Below are 19,073 nucleotides of genomic sequence, written 5' to 3' on the forward strand. Positions count from 1 at the left end.
CTCGTAGACGTACCAACATCAAAATCTTGTGTTGCAGCAAAATATGGTTCTTGGGCTCTCGTTGACGTACCAGCATCATAACTTATGACATGATGACTATGATGTTGAGTAATTGCCGAATACTCAACATATAATTCAATTACACCTCCAATAACCATACTCTCACTAAACATTAGTTGCATGCATACTTCTTCTAGTTGAACACCTATAAACGTGACTCCGGATCCAAAGCATATAGTACGTTTCCATATTATTTGAATATTGTTTTCATATATGCTTATCCCCATCCTTTCACAAATTTTTTCCACAAGGTCATCGTACGAAATTGTTTCATCCAACATAATGAATCCTTTAGCAAAAGGAGGATCATACGAAATAACTGCTCCGGGAATTATCTTTCCACCCCAATATAAATTGACACACCACGTCATACTATCTGCAATAATGTAAAACACAAATAAATATGTATTATTTTTACATTCATCATTATGTAGAGTCAGCCAAAAAATTGACAAAATAATTCTATTAAATACACTACAATATGTATTATCATAACAATCCATAAAATATACTATAACATATAATAGCATAACAATTGGTCAAAATATTTCCATTAAAATATATACTATCATAAAAATCCATCAAAATATTAGTGTACCCATAATAATTGGTCAAACTATTATATTAATTACACTACAATATATATTATCACAACAATCAATCAAATATTGGAAGACTAATGTTTAGAAGAATGAGTCTAAAATTTAATAGACTAACCGATTAGAAGGACTAATGGTTGAAAGAATTAGCCAAATTCAAAATATCCACGCTTAAATCCACCACCGGGTCGACCCAAGCGAAAGGTTTTTATGCGTTTGGGAAGGGTTTTCGCGTTTTGGGGAGGGAAAGTGTTTAGGGTCGCGATGTTGGGGGAGATCTGATAAGGATATGGTTCAACAGAAACACGCCGCTCAAATAGGCGTTTTTAAGAATAACACGCCAACCTCAGTGGCGTTTTTATTAGTAAATACGCCTACTGCATTGGCGTTTTATTAATTAAACACGCCAACTACATTGGCGTTTTAGCTTAAAACACGCCAATGAAGTTGGCGTTTTTTACCGCCGCTGTATTTGGCGAAAATACACCTCCAATACGACGCGAAGATAAACGCCAATGAGGTTGGCGTTTTTACTAATAGAAACGCCAATGTGGTTGGCGTTTTTCCCATTTTTGGAATAGATAACAAAATGGGTACATTTACGTAATCTTTAGTGTAAAGTGCCCCATAAACCCGATTTTCCCTCACAAGCTCCCCATACTTGGTATAGAAACCAAGCGAAATTATTCAATCTACAAACCAAGGAAGATAAAAGGGATGAAGTTTACGAACTGCTCTATGCACAAATATGTTGATTGGTGACCACGAATGAATGCAGCACAACATGACGCAGATTTCTTCCGCCCCTCTCACCTCACCCAACTCCCCCCTCTTTCTCTCCCCCGCCTCACGCAGCACAACTCTCGTTTCCATCAAATTTCGTATCAGGTTTTCTGCGTCGCCACCCTCACTCTATCATACGTATTAGTATTTGTTTAGTTTTTTGTAAATAGGAGGTTTAGGGTTTATATATTTTCTGCGTTTAGGACCTTGAATATACTTGCAGGTGTTTGTGTTATTGCTTCTGTTGCAGCGTATCGTATGACTGATTTGGAGTTCCTATCATGAACAGTAACGTCTTATGCTTATTTTAGTGCGCTTTGTGAAATTTCATGAAAAAGAATAATATGGAAACGAATTGAGATAGAAGATGAAAGAATATCTCATTAAACTTCAAAAAAAACTTCTCAAAAAACAAGCTACATAGCAGCTAGCTATTTATACTAAAGCTAAGATATTTATTGAAGAAACTAACAAATATTCCAACTAAACTCATAACCAACTTTGTAACTAACTCAGCAGCTGACTAGATGCCAGCTGGAGGTGACTCAGCATCTTTCTAGCTGTATGCCAGCTCAGCTCGTTGCCATGCACACCTGCAATCTTTCTCTTTCGACTTCATTCTTTCACTCAAGCTTCATGCACGGCTTTGCTCAAACTCTTATTTTCCACATGCCCCTTCAAGATGGATCATAGAGGCTCTCAAAATTCATCTTGCTAAGTATTGAATGGAAAGCCATTGGCCCCAAAGGCTTGGTAAAAATGTCAGCCACTTGGAGATTGTTTCTGATATGTAAGGGTTTGATCACTCCCTCAAGGAACCTTTCTCTCACTGTATGACAATCTATCTCAATGTGTTTCGTTCTCTCATGGAAAACTGGATTAGAGCAGATATAAATGGCCGATTGGTTATCACAATAAAGAGGCACAGCTTTCTCCACTTTGAATCCAAAATCTGCAAGTAAAGCTACTGCCCACACCACTTCACAGGTGGCTTGTGCCATTGCTCTATACTCAGCCTCTGCTGATGATCTTGAAATGGTGTTTTGCTTCTTTGACTTCCAAGATATCAGAGAGTTTCCAAGGTATAAACAATAGCCTGTCATCGATTTCCTTGTATCTTGACAAGAGGCCCAATCTGCATCTGAGAACATGCTAAGACTGATCTTGCAATTGCTGGAATAGAATAACCCATGACCTGGAGATCCTTTTAAGTACTTCAACACTCTTTCTGCAGCTTCCCAGTGCTCATCAGTGGGATTGGCCACATATTGGCTAAGTTTATGCACAGCAAAAGTCACATCAGGTCTGGTTATACACAAATATAGCTATCTACCAATCAATCTTCTATATTTGGATGTATCTTCCATAGGCTTCCCTGAATCTATCCTCAGTTTCTTCAAGGGATCCATAGGCACGGCAGAGGGTTTACATCCCATCATTCCAGTGTCTCAATAAATCCATGACATACTTTCTTTGAGATATCAAGATCCCTTTCTTATTCCTAGCAATTTCAACTCCAAGAAAATATTTGGGGGATCCTAGATCCTTGAACTTAAAGTGTTGAGATAGAAAGGTCTTGAAACTCTCTGTCATCTCTGGATCAGTTGTTGCCACCAAAATGTCATCAACATACACAACAATGCCAAAGAAACTAGTGTTATCCCTCTTGAAGAAAAAAGAGTGGTCTGATGCGGACTGTTGCAAACCGAAGCCTTTCAAAACTTCAGAGAACTTTAAGTACCACTGCCTGGAGGCTTGTTTAAGACCATAAAGGGACTTCTTTAGTTTACACACCAATGTTGATTGAGGAGTTGCCCCTTCAACAGTCTGCCACTCCACATTATAACCTGGTGGCAGCGTCATATATATGTCTTCTTCTAGTTCTCCATAGAGAAAAGCATTATTGATGTCTAGGTGAGATAATGACCACCCCTCAGTAGCTGCTAAGGCCAATAAAAGCTTCACTGTAGTCAGTTTAGCAACAGGGGAAAAGTATCCAGAAAGTCTACACCCTCTAATTGTGTGAAGCCCTTTGCAACAAGCCTTGCTTTGTATCTTTCTACTGATGCATCAGGATTGTATTTCACTTTGTATACCCATTTGCAATCAATGGGTATCTTCCCTGATGGTAAAATACTCACAAACCATGTCTCAGTTCTCAAGAATGCATCCAACTCATCTTGCATTGCCTGCTGCCACTCAGGGTATTTAGAGGCTTGAGAGTATGTTGGAGGTTCATAAACAGCAGACATGAGAATTATGTATTTGAGATATTGTGGAGAGAGTTTGGAGAGGCTGAAATATGAAGAGATGGGGTATGGAGAAGTTGAGCTCACAGAATTGCAAATGTAATCAGTCAAGTGAGATGGAGGTGTTATTTTTCTTCCAGATCTGGAAGTGTTGGGAGCATTTGATGGTTGAGAAGAAGGAATTTCAGGATGTGTGTTTGTGGATGGAGCAGAAGAGTTATTCTCAGGTGTGATAGGTGAAGGTGGAGTTTGAGTTGAGTCTGGAATGAAAGGACAAGAAGACGGTGAAAGATCAGAAAGAGGAAAAACATCCTCATGGAAAATAACATCTCTTGACACAAATTCTTGCATGTTGGTTAAGTCCAAAAGTTTGTATCCTCTGAAATCAGAAGGATATCCCAGAAACACACACTTGCTTGCTCTAGGTGAGAATTTGTCTCTGCCTCTTTGTAAGGTTGAGGCATAACAGAGACATCCAATTACTTTCAAGTGGGAATATGAAGGTGGTTTTTGAAAAAGGACTTGGAAAGGTGTTATATTGTGCGGCAGAATGGAAGATGGGACTCTATTGATAAGATATGATGCACTCAGAATGCATTCCCCCCAGAAATTAACAGGTAGATGTGATTGAAACAAGAGACTCCTAGCAACATTGAGCAAGTGCTGATGTTTCCTCTCTACCCGGGCATTTTGTTGAGGGGTTTCAACACATGAATGCTGCACAACCGTGCCAAAAGAGGAATATAGGGAAGGCAGGTTATATTCAGGTGCATTATCACATCTTATTGCCTTAATTTTTCTTCCAAATTGGGTAAGAGCTGTGTGAAAGAACTGTGACAGAATCAACTTAGCATCAGACTTATTTTGCATCAAAAAGGTCCAAACAAATCTGGAACAATCATCCACTAAAGTGAGGAAATATTTAAAATTCTGATTGGTTTGGGGTGAGAAAGGACCCCAGGTATCACAATGAATGAGATCAAAGCAATTTTCTGCTATTTTATCTGATCTTGTGAAGGAAAGATGTTTTTGCTTGGCAAGGGGACATATTTCACACAAAGATGTAGAAGATTTATTGGTGAAATGAAGAGTATCTGACATGGATCTCAGTTTATCATATGACAAGTGTCCTAACCTCCTATGCCATACATCAATACTAGGAACAAGATTAACATGAGGAGTTACAAATGAGGCTGTAAAAGAAGTAATGGCAGAACCTTTGTTGTCCAATGAAGAATCAGAAGTCTCCAATGTGTATAGGTTGCCTACTCTGCTACCCCTCCCAATCACAGTTGCCTGAGAAACTCCCTGGATTTCAAAGGATTGTGAGTAAAAACAACATTACATTTCAGAGAGGAGGTTAAAGAGCTGATGGAAATGAGGTTGAAACTGAAGCTTGGAACACAGAGTACAGATAGAAGAGTAATGGATGTGTTTAGAGTAATGGAGCCAATATGAGTTACTGGTGCAGTAGCTCCATTTGGAAGATGCACAGAGGCATTATTTATAGCTGAATAGCTATCAAACAAAGATAGATCACAGCAAACATGATGAGTTGCTCCAGTATCTAACAACCATTGAGGACTCGTTGTAGTTACTGAAGCAATAAAAGGAATGAAAGAGATAGTACCTGAGAATGGAGTGCAGGAGGTGGATGAAGGATTGTTGTTTAGTGCGGCAGAAGATGAAGGTGTGGATGAAGAAGGAGTGACAGAGGCTGCTGCAAGTTGAGTTTGTAGCAGCTGAATGAGTTGTTGACATTGTTCAGAAGAAGGCATACTTGTGCCAGAGGATGCAGCATTGACTTCACATGAATCATCAAAACTGTTATCCACAAAATTCACTGATTTTGAGTAGTTGTTGTCTTTACCAATCGGTTTGCCTCTTCCTTTTCCAAAACTCGGTGGAAAACCATGAAGAACAAAACACCTATCCACTGTATGATTAGTTTTCCCACAGTGAGAGCACAATCTATTGTTTCTGTTGTAGGATTGAGCTGCATTTGCAGAATACAACTGCTCGCTCATCATTGGACCAGCATTAGGGGTAGAGGATCCATTTCCATCTATTGTACGTTGTCTCTCTTCCTGCAAGACAAGAGAGAACACTTTGGATAAAGGAGGAGTAGGAATCATAGACAAAATACTCGATCGGATCTGAGAAAAGCTTGAATTGAGTCCGATTAAGAACTGCATGCTACACTCTTCTTCCTGATAGGTGTGCCACTTAGATGCACTATTGCATCGACAAGTGCCACAAACACACCAAGCAATTGGCTGAGAATGCCTATATTCATCCCAAACAATTCTCAAATTCGTGAAATAAGTATTCACATCATCATTTCCCAAACAATTCTCAAATTCGTGAAATAAGTATTCACATCATCATTTCCCTGCGCAAGTGCCATAATCTTCTGCCTGAGCTGATACGCACGAGCTGTGTCGAGCTGAGAAAACCTATCACGCAAATCCGACCAGATCTCATGTGCATTATCAATATACATAATGCTCGAGCAGATTTGAGGCGAAATCGAGTTTCGAAGCCAGGAAACCACCATACTATTGCATCGAAGCCACGCCGAGAATAGAAGATCATCATCGGCCGGTCGAAGAAGAACTCCATTGATGAAAGCAATTTTATTCTTCGCTAACAGAGCCGTAGTGACAGATCGGCTCCAATTGATGTAGTTTGGTCCAGTGAGGACCTGAGGAACCAACTGGAAGCTCGGATTATCACTCGGATGTAGATAATAGGGACTAGATGTGTCTTCCATTGGAGGAACAGCTTGAGCATTTCCACCTCTAGGATTGCGATTCATTGTAGCAAAGTAGAAGAAGTAAGCGGAAGCAAAATCAAAGGATTTCTCCTGATACCATGTGAAATTTCATGAAAAAGAATAATATGGAAACGAATTGAGATAGAAGATGAAAGAATATCTCATTAAACTTCAAAAAAAACTTCTCAAAAAACAAGCTACATAGCAGCTAGCTATTTATACTAAAGCTAAGATATTTATTGAAGAAACTAACAAATATTCCAACTAAACTCATAACCAACTTTGTAACTAACTCAGCAGCTGACTAGATGCCAGCTGGAGGTGACTCAGCATCTTTCTAGCTGTATGCCAGCTCAGCTCGTTGCCATGCACACCTGCAATCTTTCTCTTTCGACTTCATTCTTTCACTCAAGCTTCATGCACGGCTTTGCTCAAACTCTTATTTTCCACACGCTTTTTTGTATTTTGATGATATGATAGTTCATACGTGGCCTGTCTAATTAGTTAGTTTGTGCATATGAAGCTAAATTCCTTCAAGTTTTTAGTCTCCTGGACAAAAGAAAAAGTTTGGTGAGTTTATATTGGATGAATGTAATTCCCCATATCTATGCGGGGATTTTCTCTGGTGCTCTATTTAATCAACTGAGGAGTTCTTCATGAGTCCTAGTGTAAGTGGTCAACAAAAAAGAGTAAGGTATTTTTGTTGCCTCCTTTTTATGTGCTTCTTAGGATTCTAGCCTTAGGTTATGATTGGGTTCTTTGATGCAAATTATGGTATTTATTGTCTATATCCTTGTCAGCATATAGGATACCATTTGATTATGTCTGGCCTTACTGGGTGAATCAGGTCAATGTCATCGCATATTGTAGGGTATCCCCGGGTGGGTGCAAAAAGAGAACTTAAGTTTGCACTGGAATCCTTCTGGGATGGAAAGAGCAGTGCCGAGGAACTGCAGAAGGTTGCAGCTGATCTTCGTGTCTCAATTTGGAAGCAGATGGCAGATGTTGGTATCAAGTATATTCCTAGCAACACGTTCTCGTTTTATGACCAGGTGTTGGATACCACTTCAATGTTGGGTGCAGTTCCCTCAAGATACGGTTGGAATGGGGGTGAGATAGGATTTGAAGTTTATTTTTCAATGGCTAGGGGCAATGCCTCTGTTCCTGCAATGGAGATGACCAAGTGGTTTGATACCAACTAGTAAGTAGTGCCTTATTGCTGTATTTGGTTTAGAGTATAGCATGATTTTCATATATGTTTAGTATATCAGTATTTAACAGTAGATACTTCATGTTGAAGCAGCCATTATATTGTCCCAGAATTGGGGCCAGATGTCGAGTTTTCTTATGGATCTCACAAGGCAGTGCAAGAATATAAGGAGGCTAAAGCTGTAAGTTCAATCACCATTATTTGATGTGCACATGTTCACTGTATCCATCAGATGATGTGTTAATTTGAGCCTCTGTATCAGCTTTATTTAAAATATTCGTTTGTTTTATTTTTATTGTTCACAATTCAGAGTTAAGTTATGTATCTGGAACATTCTCATATCAGGTGGGTGACATTGACTCGATACTGTGAATTTGATATATTGCCATTGAGTCAAGATATGAATCTTTCTCTAGTACATTGTCCTTGTCCAATTCGAAGCAATTTTACTAGTGATTTCGAAAAATGTGAGTTGACATTCTACATGAATACATAATCTACTTACTCCAATAATTGCAGGAAATAGGATTACAGTTTCTTAGCAAGGTCTAGGGAGTTCTTAGCTACTTGTCTTCATTTTATTTTAGTTTATGTCTATTAAAATTGGAATATCCATCCGGGCTTGCTGTTGGAGGATCTGATAACTATAGGAACATAAACTTCACTGTCATATATGTCTGTGTTTTAATTTTCATATTTATTTATGCTAACTAAATTTGTCTGTGTTGGTGTTTCTATCATTGCAGCTTGGTGTTGATACAATTCCTGTCCTCATTGGTCCTGTTTCTTATTTATTACTATCAAAACGGGCAAAGGAAGTTGAGAAGTCATTTTCGCTTCTTTCCCTGATAGATAAGATCCTTCCTATTTACAAGTAAAATCATCACATATGCTCTGATTGTGCATTTAATTTAAATTTCATGTTGAAACGAACTGTTCTCTTACTTTACTATGAAGGAAAGTTGTGGCTGAACTAAAGGCTGCTGGTGCTAGCTGGATTCAGTTTGATGAGCCTTCTCTTGTCATGAATCTTGATTCTCACCAATTGGATGCATTTACTCATGCTTATAAAGAATTGGAATCTTCGGTTTCTGGCTTAAATGTCCTTATTGAGACATATTTTGCTGACCTCACTGCTGAGGCATATAGTACTGTTACTGCGTTGAAGGGTGTTACAGCTATTGGGTTTGATTTGGTCCGTGGACCTAAGACACTTGACTTAATCAGAAAGGGATTTCCTCCTGGAAAACATCTTTTTGCTGGAGTTGTTGATGGAAGAAATATTTGGGTTAATGACCTCGAAGCTTCTCTAAGTACCTTGAAGGCTCTGGAGGGTGTGGTGGCGAAAGGTGATTTCCTAAACCCTTTTACACTATAGATAACATGCTACAAAGTCATCTGTGGTTTTCTTAGTATTTTTTTAAGTGTTTAAGATGTCAAGCAGCAAATCGTAATACTGTACATCATTGTACTTTACAGTATCTATTAATTGTGGATCTAGATATTGTCAATGAAAGATGAGATATGGAATCTTTTTTATGTATTATATATCAGTTTATAGTGTGATTTTAGATTCCATAAACCTACATTTGATCACCTCTTATAAGATCTTCTCTTTTCATAATCCAGACAAGCTCGTGGTATCCACATCATGTTCTCTGCTTCATACCTCAGTTGATTTGGTGAATGAAAATATGTTGGATGGAGAGCTAAAGTCATGGCTTGCATTTGCTGCACAGAAGTTACTTGAAGTCAATGTGTTGGCAAAGACACTATCTGGACAGAAGGATGAGGTACTCCATTACCCATTTTTTTCAAGTTAGAATAGGCTCACATCAGATTTTGTGCCAGGGTGGAGAAAACATAAGCCACATCATTTTTCTGGTCTTTGGAAATTTTGGGTATTTCTGCTTTGCCACAGATCAACAAAATGTGTTATTATTAGTTTAATACATTGGTTTAAAAAATGTGTCTAAAGCCTAAGTGGATCAAAGTTTGGAGAATATTTTCACAATTTTCACTTTATTTTATGCATTATTGGATCCTCAAGCGTGAAAGTGAACAGAAGCAGCTATAAAGGATGACCAGTTTACTTTTTTCCAGCTTTCATACAGAAAATATCTAGCATTTCTGCAGGTCAAAAAATGTTTTTAAAATTCGCAAACCGTAACTTTCTCGTTCTTGTTTTTACATTGAAGTTCCAGCTTATTGGTTTGACATATATTTTCATTTTCTATTAACATAGGATGAGCTGCCATTTATACTGTGTTTACAGTTCTTCATTTAACTATTCAAATCTTTATCAGCACTTTGCTTGTTGAGATTCAAGAAGTTTGCAACCTCTGAAACTTGCTTGATTTGACTATCCTCTTCACATGTCCTAATGCATGTTAAAAGTAATCTCTCACTTTCTCCAAGTGGTTGTGGCATAAGTTTTTTTTTTCAAAATAGCTTCATTTCATCATGTATCTTGCTGCAAGATGTGAGTTATTGCCGAGTATCTTGCATTTTACCCCAAAATGTGAGTTATTGCAGAGTGTCTTAATTTCACCGCTTGCTTTCATTTCAGGCGTTCTTCTCTGCTAATGCAGCAGCTCTTGCTTCTAGAAGGTCATCCCCAAGAGTGACTAATGCGGCTGTTCAGAAGGCTGTACGAGTCTATGCTACTATACTTTTTCCATTCATGCTTTTCTTGTACGTTCATTTTTCACTTTAATTATGACCGCTGTTTTTGCTTCTATGTTCAGACCGCTGCGCTGGAGGAATTTGACCATCGCAGAGCTACAGTTGTCACTGCCAGGCTGGAAGCTCAGCAGGAAAAGCTTAATCTTCCCATCCTTCCAACTACTACGATTGGATCTTTTCCTCAAACTGCTGGGCTTAGGAAAGTTCGTCGTGAATATAAGGCTGGCAAGAAAGTATCGTTCTTATACTACTTCATCCATACACTAATTTTGGTGCTTTCAACTTCTATAACGTTGAGACTTCTGCTATTATCCTTTCAGAATATCTGTGGAAGAATATGTTGAAACCATTAAGGGTGAAATAGCAGATGTCATCAAAATTCAAGAAGAGCTCGGCATTGATGTTCTTGTTCATGGGGAACCAGAGGTGAGTTCAACTCAAAGCAATTGCAAATATTGAAAAATAAACACCTAACTATCACATTGGAAAACTGTAGAGAAATGACATGGTGGAGTACTTTGGGGAGCAGCTATCTGGTTTTGCATTCACTGAAAATGGCTGGGTTCAATCATATGGGTCAAGGTGTGTGAAGCCACCCATCATATATGGTGACGTGAGTCGGCCCAAACCAATGACAGTCTTCTGGTCCACATTGGCTCAAAGCATGACCAAGTGCCCGGTGAAGGGAATGCTTACTGGCCCTGTCACAATACTGAACTGGGCGTTTGTGAGGAACGACGTGCCCAGGTACAATTATCCCATCCTCCTCCTACTAGACATGTTAGAAACATTGCATTTAGTGTCTAACCGCCTTCTTTCCACGTTAGACATGAGACGTGCTATCAAATTGCTCTCGCAATGAAGGAGGAGGTTGAAGATCTTGAGAAAGCTGGAATCAAAGTGATCCAAATTGATGAGGCGGCTTTGAGAGAGGGCCTGCCTCTCCGAAAATCCGAGCAGGCATTCTACTTGGAGTGGGCTGTGCACTCCTTCAGGATAACTAATTCTGCTGTTGAAGATGCTACCCAGGTATAAATGAAGGGAAAAGGCTTGTGTACATCTGTTTGCACGATGTATCCACTTCAAGTAAGTTTCACCAATTACAGTTATGAATGTAAACTATCAACACCGCTGCTAATACTCGCAGATTCACACTCACATGTGTTACTCGAACTTCAACGAGATCATGGGCGCGATTAAAGACATGGATGCGGATGTTGTGACTATCGAGAACTCAAGGTCGGAGCAGAAACTTCTCTCAGTTTTTAGTGAGGGAGTGAAGTACGAAGCAGGCATCGGGCCCGGAGTGTATGACATTCATTCACCAAGGGTTCCCTCGACTCGAGAGATTGCTGAGCGCATCGAGGCGATGCTGGCAGTTCTGGACGCCAAAAACATGTGGATCAATCCAGACTGTGGCCTCAAAACGAGGAAATACAGTGAGATAATGCCCGCACTCACTAGTATGGTTGCTGCAGCAAAGCTCGTTCGCAGTCGAATGCACTTGGGATGATTTTTCTACTTGTACGTATACGATTTTCATCTTCTTGTTTCACTGCAATTTTTTTTTTCATTTCAAGTCGTTTTAACCGTTTGTATCAAGTGATATACAGAAACTGAAAATAAACCGTTTAAACTGGAAGTCTGCCTTTGCATGTTATAGGTCACACATCTTCACGTGAGGACTTCTTCACACACTGATTCTGGGTCGCCCATTCCAAGTTGGGAGTTGGGTCATGGGGTCCCTTGCAAAGGCATCGGCCTCTTGTCCCGTAGAGCAGAGGGCACCACGTCAGGCTAGTTTCACAGAGCAGCATCGGCAGTGGAAGGATAATGAGCCGTGTTTCTAGCCTGATTAAAAGCAATATCAGTTGGCCTAACAAGACAAAGATTTGGATCCCCTGCTGTGCTGTGCACATAGGGGATAATAAAAAAATATTTTTTTTTTAATTATTATAAAATTGTTTTGTGAGTGTATACAGCAGTGCTGTGCACCGCAGGGGATCCACCCCAACAAGACAATCAGTTTTTCTTGAGGGCATCTTCACATGATTCTCTGTCTTTCGTATTAAAAATGACGGCTTTTTAAGACTTTGACGCGATCTCTATATTTTTTATAGGAGTGAAACAACATACGCCGAAAAGTGGAATTACAAAATTTTAATTTTAACATGATTTCATTATTTTGCTATGTCCCTTCTACGAAGGTTGAAATATACAATAGTTGGTGGAAAAAATTTACAAGTGGCAAAAAGTAAACAAATTGAAAATACGAATGCGATCCAAATTTCATTTCACACCTCGGATTAGTTCCTTACAAGAGCACTCACAGTGGCCGCGGGCCGTGCCACCGCCGTGCGGCTCGGCGGTCGGGACGTCATCACTACGTGCACTGTCGAAAAATGGGGTGGGAAGGGCGCCGAGACTTTGACGGTCGCTCGGGGACCATTGCGCGCCGTCCAACCGCCGAGCGATTTTTAATTTTTTAATTTGAACTCTATATATTCATGTCGTTGCAGTTCATTTCATTCACACTTCTCGTTCTACCTATTCCAAAAACGATTACAAAAACCTCTCTCTCTAGATATAATGAATCCCCATGGCGATTTCCCAAACAAATTTTTTTTAGTGTAGTTTTTTTAAAAAATTTTAATGTAGTATGTTTGCGTTTTTTTTATGTCCAAGTAATTTCGGAAGCATTGTTTTGACGAAACACCAACAAATAAAAATGAATTAAAATGTTGGGAAGGCTGTTGGGTCTAAATTCAAATGACATAGGAGTATACCAGGAGTACTAACTAAATATATGAGACAGTAGTGAAAATCAATATCCTTCCATTTGTAGATAAATTTTTAAAAGTTCACCCATACAAACTGTTTTTCTGTACATGTAAAACCATTGAAATTAAATAAATACTACTCCCTCCGTCCCATGCTACTCGCACTTTTCATTTTAGGCCGTAAATTTGGGATTGATTTTTTTGTGTAATTAAAAAAGAATTTTAGGTGTAATGAGACATCACTTAATAAAAGAGCTCTTAACTTAAACTAACATATTAATTAAATGCATTAATTCTAACTTAAATTATAAATAGTGTAAGGACTTTGTGACGAGCCGAAAAGCAAACGTGCGAGTAGCACGGGACGGAGGGAGTACTATGTGTGAAGAGTAGGCAAATTTTACCCGAATTTTTAAAAAGTTCGTATGCATAATAGTAATTGTTATTCTTACAAAGATGCATTAATTTACCCACATTTCACATATACTTGTATGGAGGTGTGATTCATTACCGACTTTTTAAGTTGTTAACTCTGCTAACTCAATAGTGTAGTGTATTAAAAATGTCAACACGATGATATTTAAATGTCAACATATACTTAGTCGATATTTTAAACACTATACTGACATTCATATTTAAAATGTAAATATCAATGTCAACACATACACAGTATATTAAAATGTCAACTCAAATTTGTGTTATGATTTTAATGTAATCGTATTGACATTTTTAATATGCTGAGTTGATAAGTTAGTAATAACAATTTAAGTAAAAGTTAGCATTATACCCCTACTTGTATGTATTAAATTATAGTATACTATTCTTGAAATTAAAATAATTAACGATGCTATTAAAAATCAAACTTAATAAACATTTTTTATGAATTAAAAATTAAAACGAGAAAATCGCGTTTATAGGCGACTTGGCCTTTAAAATAACGCAAATGTACCATTTTGTTAACAATAACATTTATGGGAAAAACGCCGATGAAATTGGCGTGTTTATAAGTAAAAACGCCAGTGATATTGGCGTGTCTATACGCAAACACGCCAACATAGTTGGCGTTTTATACTTGTTCCGTATTTTGGGCGTATTCTTTCCAATGATCATTACGTTAAAACACGCCATTGGTGTTGGCGTGTAGTATATAAAACACGCCAATGACATCGGCGTGTTTAAAAGGAAAGACGCCAATAACATCGGCGTGTTTAACCAAAAAACGCCAATTTGAGTGGCGTGTTTTAACAGGCTGATATAGCAGCCTCCACCCCCAAATAGCGAAAACATCACAGCCACATCACAGCCACACCACACTTAGCATTATACCCCTACTTGTATGTATTAAATTATAGTATACTATTCTTGAAATTAAAATAATTAACGATGCTATTAAAAATCAAACTTAATAAACATTTTTTATGAATTAAAAATTAAAACGAGAAAATCGCGTTTATAGGCGACTTGGCCTTTAAAATAACGCAAATGTACCCATTTTGTTAACAATAACATTTATGGGAAAAACGCCGATGAAATTGGCGTGTTTATAAGTAAAAACGCCAGTGATATTGGCGTGTCTATACGCAAACACGCCAACATAGTTGGCTTCCACGAAACGGCATCTTCTCATAGATTCGCGGTAAATTATTCATACTTAACCAAACCCTAGTTAATTATTTAAATTCATATTATGATATGTATTTAACTTTGATAATTGTAGGTGGAGACTCTTCACAATGTGCGCCACTTTCTAAGTGGCCAAGATACGACAGAACATCTGGCTTTGGGAACCATTTCGATGGCGTGTTTTAAACACGCCACTGTCGTTGGCATGTTTTAAAAGACGCCAATATTATTGGCGTTTTTAGTGGAAAACGCCATCTTCGATGGCGTTTTTACCTTGCGCAAAATTTTGCCAATTTTTCCTACGTTGGAGCGGACATTCTGCATTAACACGCCACTGTAGTTGGCGTTTTTAGTGGAAAACGCCAACGGAGATGGCGTTTTTACCTTGGGAAAAATTTGGCTTCGGGAAATTTTGACGAGTAAAACGTTACAATGTTCAATTCAGTAAATAGCTACAATTATAAACAGAACAATGTTCAATTCAACTAAATAGTTGTTACACATTCAATTGTCTCGCCTTCTCCGGGTAAAGAAGCTACGGATACCCTTCCCGATTCTGGCGGTGGAGAGTCTAGACGGAGGAGTATCTTGCACAACGACATTCTCTAAATCAACCCCGAAAAAATCGTCTCGCACAGAAGACCTATGTGGAGAATGTGGGATATCACTGAGCCCAATGTCGTCGCCTGTACCACCAGTGTGGCTGACAGAATGCCTACCTCGAACTGCAGATCTTGGTGGAGGTGGAGGCATAAAATCGTGATCGGCATCATCAGTGTGGCTGATAGAATGACGACCTCGAACTGCAGATCTTGATGGAGGTGGAGGCATAAAATCGTCAGCGGCATCATCTACCAACTGAGTATCCATCCTTGAAGAAGCATTCGGGCAGTTGCGTCTGTCGTGCCCTGGTTGACGGCAATGTTTACATCGGCGTCGGGCGCGTGGCTGGTCAGCTTCACGGACATCCATCTGATTAGGAATCCTAGTAGTACGATATCGACCTCGACTTTTAGGCATTAACTGGGCTCGTGAACATTGCAAAGTCCATTCAGGCACAGCCCAATAATCTTGGTGTCTGATTGGATTGAACACCGTAGAATATTGGTGTACCCAAACACTTGTGCGGTATACGTTATCAACAAGCGACAGCATGGGCTCGTTTCTAAACCGCGCAACTGCCGCTGCATGTGAACATGGAAGTCTCCACATCTGCCACTTTTGACATTTGCAGTTCGACTCCAAGTACTTTACCTTCCACTTATTACCGCCCTTTCCACCAATTCGACGCTTTGTTCGAACCACGTAAAGCCCTGCAATTGTGTTTGGGACTCTCACATTATGTAATTGACCATTTACATCATTTTTGCACACCTTTTCACGGGTAAGTGGTGTGGCACACTGTGTTGATGCAATTGACCGCTCATTAAACCATTCTATTGTCCTCCAAAATATCAGATCAATGCAAGCTTTAATTGGGAGTTGTCTTGCGCCTCTCAACACATTGTTGTAAGATCCAACCATATTAGTGGTCATCTCACCCCATCTTTTGTGTTTGTCATACGCCAAACTCCATTTTTCTAACTCCACGGCATCAAGGTACTGCACAGCCTCGTTGTTGATGGTTCGAAGTAAACGACGTCTGATCTTAAACTTGCGTTTCTTTGTAGCAATACCAATTTTCCAAACAAGTTTTTTTACCATGATGCCTTTGTGATTCTGCAAAACATTTTTTCTAACATGTACCAAGCAAAATCTGTGATGCCCCACATTGGGTTCTTCTTTCCATATGGGAGAATTCATTGCATCTATGATTCCCACATGCCTATCAGATATTACACATATTTCATGCTTGGCTACGTGAATTCTAATACGTTCCATAAACCAATTCCAACTTTGTATGGTTTCCTCATCAACAATGGCATATGCAATAGGCAAACATTTCTTATTAGCATCAAATCCAACGACAATAAGAATTTTACCTCGATATCGTCCACGTAGATGAGTTCCATCAACGGTTAAAACTGGTTTGCATAGTTGAAAAGCCTCCACATCTGGACCAAAAGCCCAAAATACGTACTTGAAAACCTTGTTCATACCGTTGCTTAATCTTTCATCATGTAACCATTCGACAATTGTGCCAGGATTTTGTCTTTGCAACTCATTCAAATAACCTGGTAAAACTTTGAAATTCCACGCCCACGAACCATACACAAGCTCAATAGCTGTCCTCCGAGCATACCATGCTTTCTTGTAACTAACTATCACATGAAATCTATTTTCAATATCCGCCACAATTGCTTTTACCTTGTAGCAAGGATCGTTTTCTATCTGATGTCGAACACTCAACGCTATCATACCCGACGAAAGATTAGCGTGCCCATTATAATTACGATCCCCCATGCAAGTATGAGCAGTGCTAAACACTCTAATTTGCCAGTGTTCATCATGCTTCCTCAATGTTGCTCGGCACTCCCACAAACATGGCGGTAAGGACTTATCTTTCGGATTTCCTTGTGGCCACTTACAAACTGCATGCCATCTCTTTCCTTTACTTTCAACAACTGTATATTGTCGGATTTTTTCCAAATGCCAAAAAGTCACAGCTGACTTCAATTCCAATTTGGTTTTAAATTTAGTATGCAAACCGACATTGCTCGGATCTTTTTCACTCCAATAATGCACATTGAGATCATCAGACTCAAAGTTTTTTGGATCAAAACTATCATATGGACCTGGTAAGGTGCGCAAATAGTTCATATCAGGCTGTGGGAACTGTGGAACTACTCTTTCTCGTACTGCTCTTCCTCCAATTGATGTTTCTCCAACCACTGTTTCTCCAACCGGAATGGATGTTCTTGGAGCAACAAATTGGTCCTCATCCGACGAAGCACCATCTGAATCTGTACTATCCGGATCGACATCTTCAGAATCATAAGGTGATTGTGGATCAAGAAAGTCGGCTTTATCAGGACCAATTATGTCCTCAACCACATCACAGTTGTCACTGTCCCCTAAATGCACGCCTCCAATATCAAAATCTTGTGTTGTATCGAAGCATGGTTCTTGGCCTCTCGTTGACGTACCAACATCAAAATCTTGTGTTGCAGCGACATATGGTTCTCGGCCTCTCGTAGACGTACCAACATCATTACTCATGAGATGATGACTATGTTGTTGAGTAATTGACGAATACTCAACATACAATTCAATTTGACCTCCTGTAGTCATACTCTCACTAAACATTAGTGGCATGTATACTTCTTCTAGTAAAATACCTATATACGTGATTGAAGATCCATAGAATATATGACGTTTCCATACTATTTGAAGTTTGTTTTCAAATATGTTTATCCCCATTCTTTCACAAATTGTTTCCACAAGCTTTTCGTAGGAAATACTTTCATCCAACATAATCAATCCTTTTGCAAAAGGAGGATCATATGAAATAACTGTTCCGGGAATTATATTTCCACCCCAATATAAATGGACACACCACGTCATACTATCTGCATTAATGTCAAACACAAATATTGGTCAAAAATATTTCTTTACAGTACACTACAATATATACTATCATAACAACCTATCAAATATGGGTAAAAAATTAGATATACTACAACATATAATACCATAACAATTGGTCAAAATATTTCTATTAATTACAATACAATTTATAATACTATAATAATCCATCAAATAATTATATAAACTACACTACAATATATACTATCATAATAATCCATCAAATATTGATATTGGTAGACTAAAGTTAGGAAGAATGAGTTAAAAATTAGCTATACTAACCGATTGCGAGTACTAATATTTGGAAGAAATGAGCCAAAATAGAAATCTACACGCTTCAATCCACCACCGGGTTGACCCGACCAAGGCAAACGTTTTCGCGTTTTTCAGCTTTGGGAAGGTTTTTCGCGTTTTGGGGAGGGAGGAAATGTGATTAGGGTCTGCGATTTTGGGGGAGATCTGAGAAATATGGTTCAACCAAAAAACGCCGATCAGGTTGGCGTTTTTTACGTTAAACACGCCAATGACCTTGGCGTTTTATATCGTAAAGATGCCATCAAGATTGGCGTGTTCAAATTTAAGTATTTTGGTTAAAAATACGAGCAAGATACGGTGCCATTGTAAAACGCCAACTATATTGGCGTGTTTGCGTATAGACACGCCAATATCACTGACGTTTTTACTTATAAACACGCCAACTTCATCGGCGTTTTTCCCATAAATGGAATTGATAACAAAATGGGTACATTTGCGTTATTTTAAAGGCCAAGTCGCCTAGAAACA

The 19,073-nt window shown here is 38.8% G+C and overlaps 1 protein-coding gene across 3 annotated transcripts; it reads left to right on the top strand.

The window, feature by feature from the left end:
• Positions 1-1,349: 1,349 nt before the first annotated feature.
• On the top strand, positions 1,350-12,414 carry LOC121741102 (5-methyltetrahydropteroyltriglutamate--homocysteine methyltransferase-like). 3 transcript variants are annotated; one of them, XM_042133799.1, is made up of 13 exons: positions 1,350-1,547; positions 7,315-7,668; positions 7,771-7,858; positions 8,424-8,551; positions 8,635-9,026; positions 9,307-9,470; positions 10,247-10,327; positions 10,425-10,591; positions 10,683-10,788; positions 10,859-11,109; positions 11,190-11,391; positions 11,510-11,886; positions 12,026-12,414. In XM_042133799.1, exons 1-12 carry the CDS (start codon positions 1,432-1,434, stop codon positions 11,873-11,875), a joined length of 2,415 nt encoding a protein of 804 aa, XP_041989733.1. In that variant the 5' UTR covers positions 1,350-1,431; the 3' UTR covers positions 11,876-11,886; positions 12,026-12,414. The 3 variants fall into 3 exon arrangements, with proteins under 3 accessions (XP_041989733.1, XP_041989745.1, XP_041989738.1); XM_042133811.1 differs by having other exon boundaries at positions 1,449-1,547; positions 7,338-7,668; XM_042133804.1 differs by lacking the exon at positions 1,350-1,547 and adding an exon at positions 7,008-7,161.
• The last annotated feature ends 6,659 nt before the right edge of the window (positions 12,415-19,073 follow it).

This window comes from Salvia splendens, chromosome 1 (assembly GCF_004379255.2).
Source record: "Salvia splendens isolate huo1 chromosome 1, SspV2, whole genome shotgun sequence".
In the NCBI taxonomy this organism is placed as follows: Eukaryota; Viridiplantae; Streptophyta; class Magnoliopsida; order Lamiales; family Lamiaceae; genus Salvia; species Salvia splendens.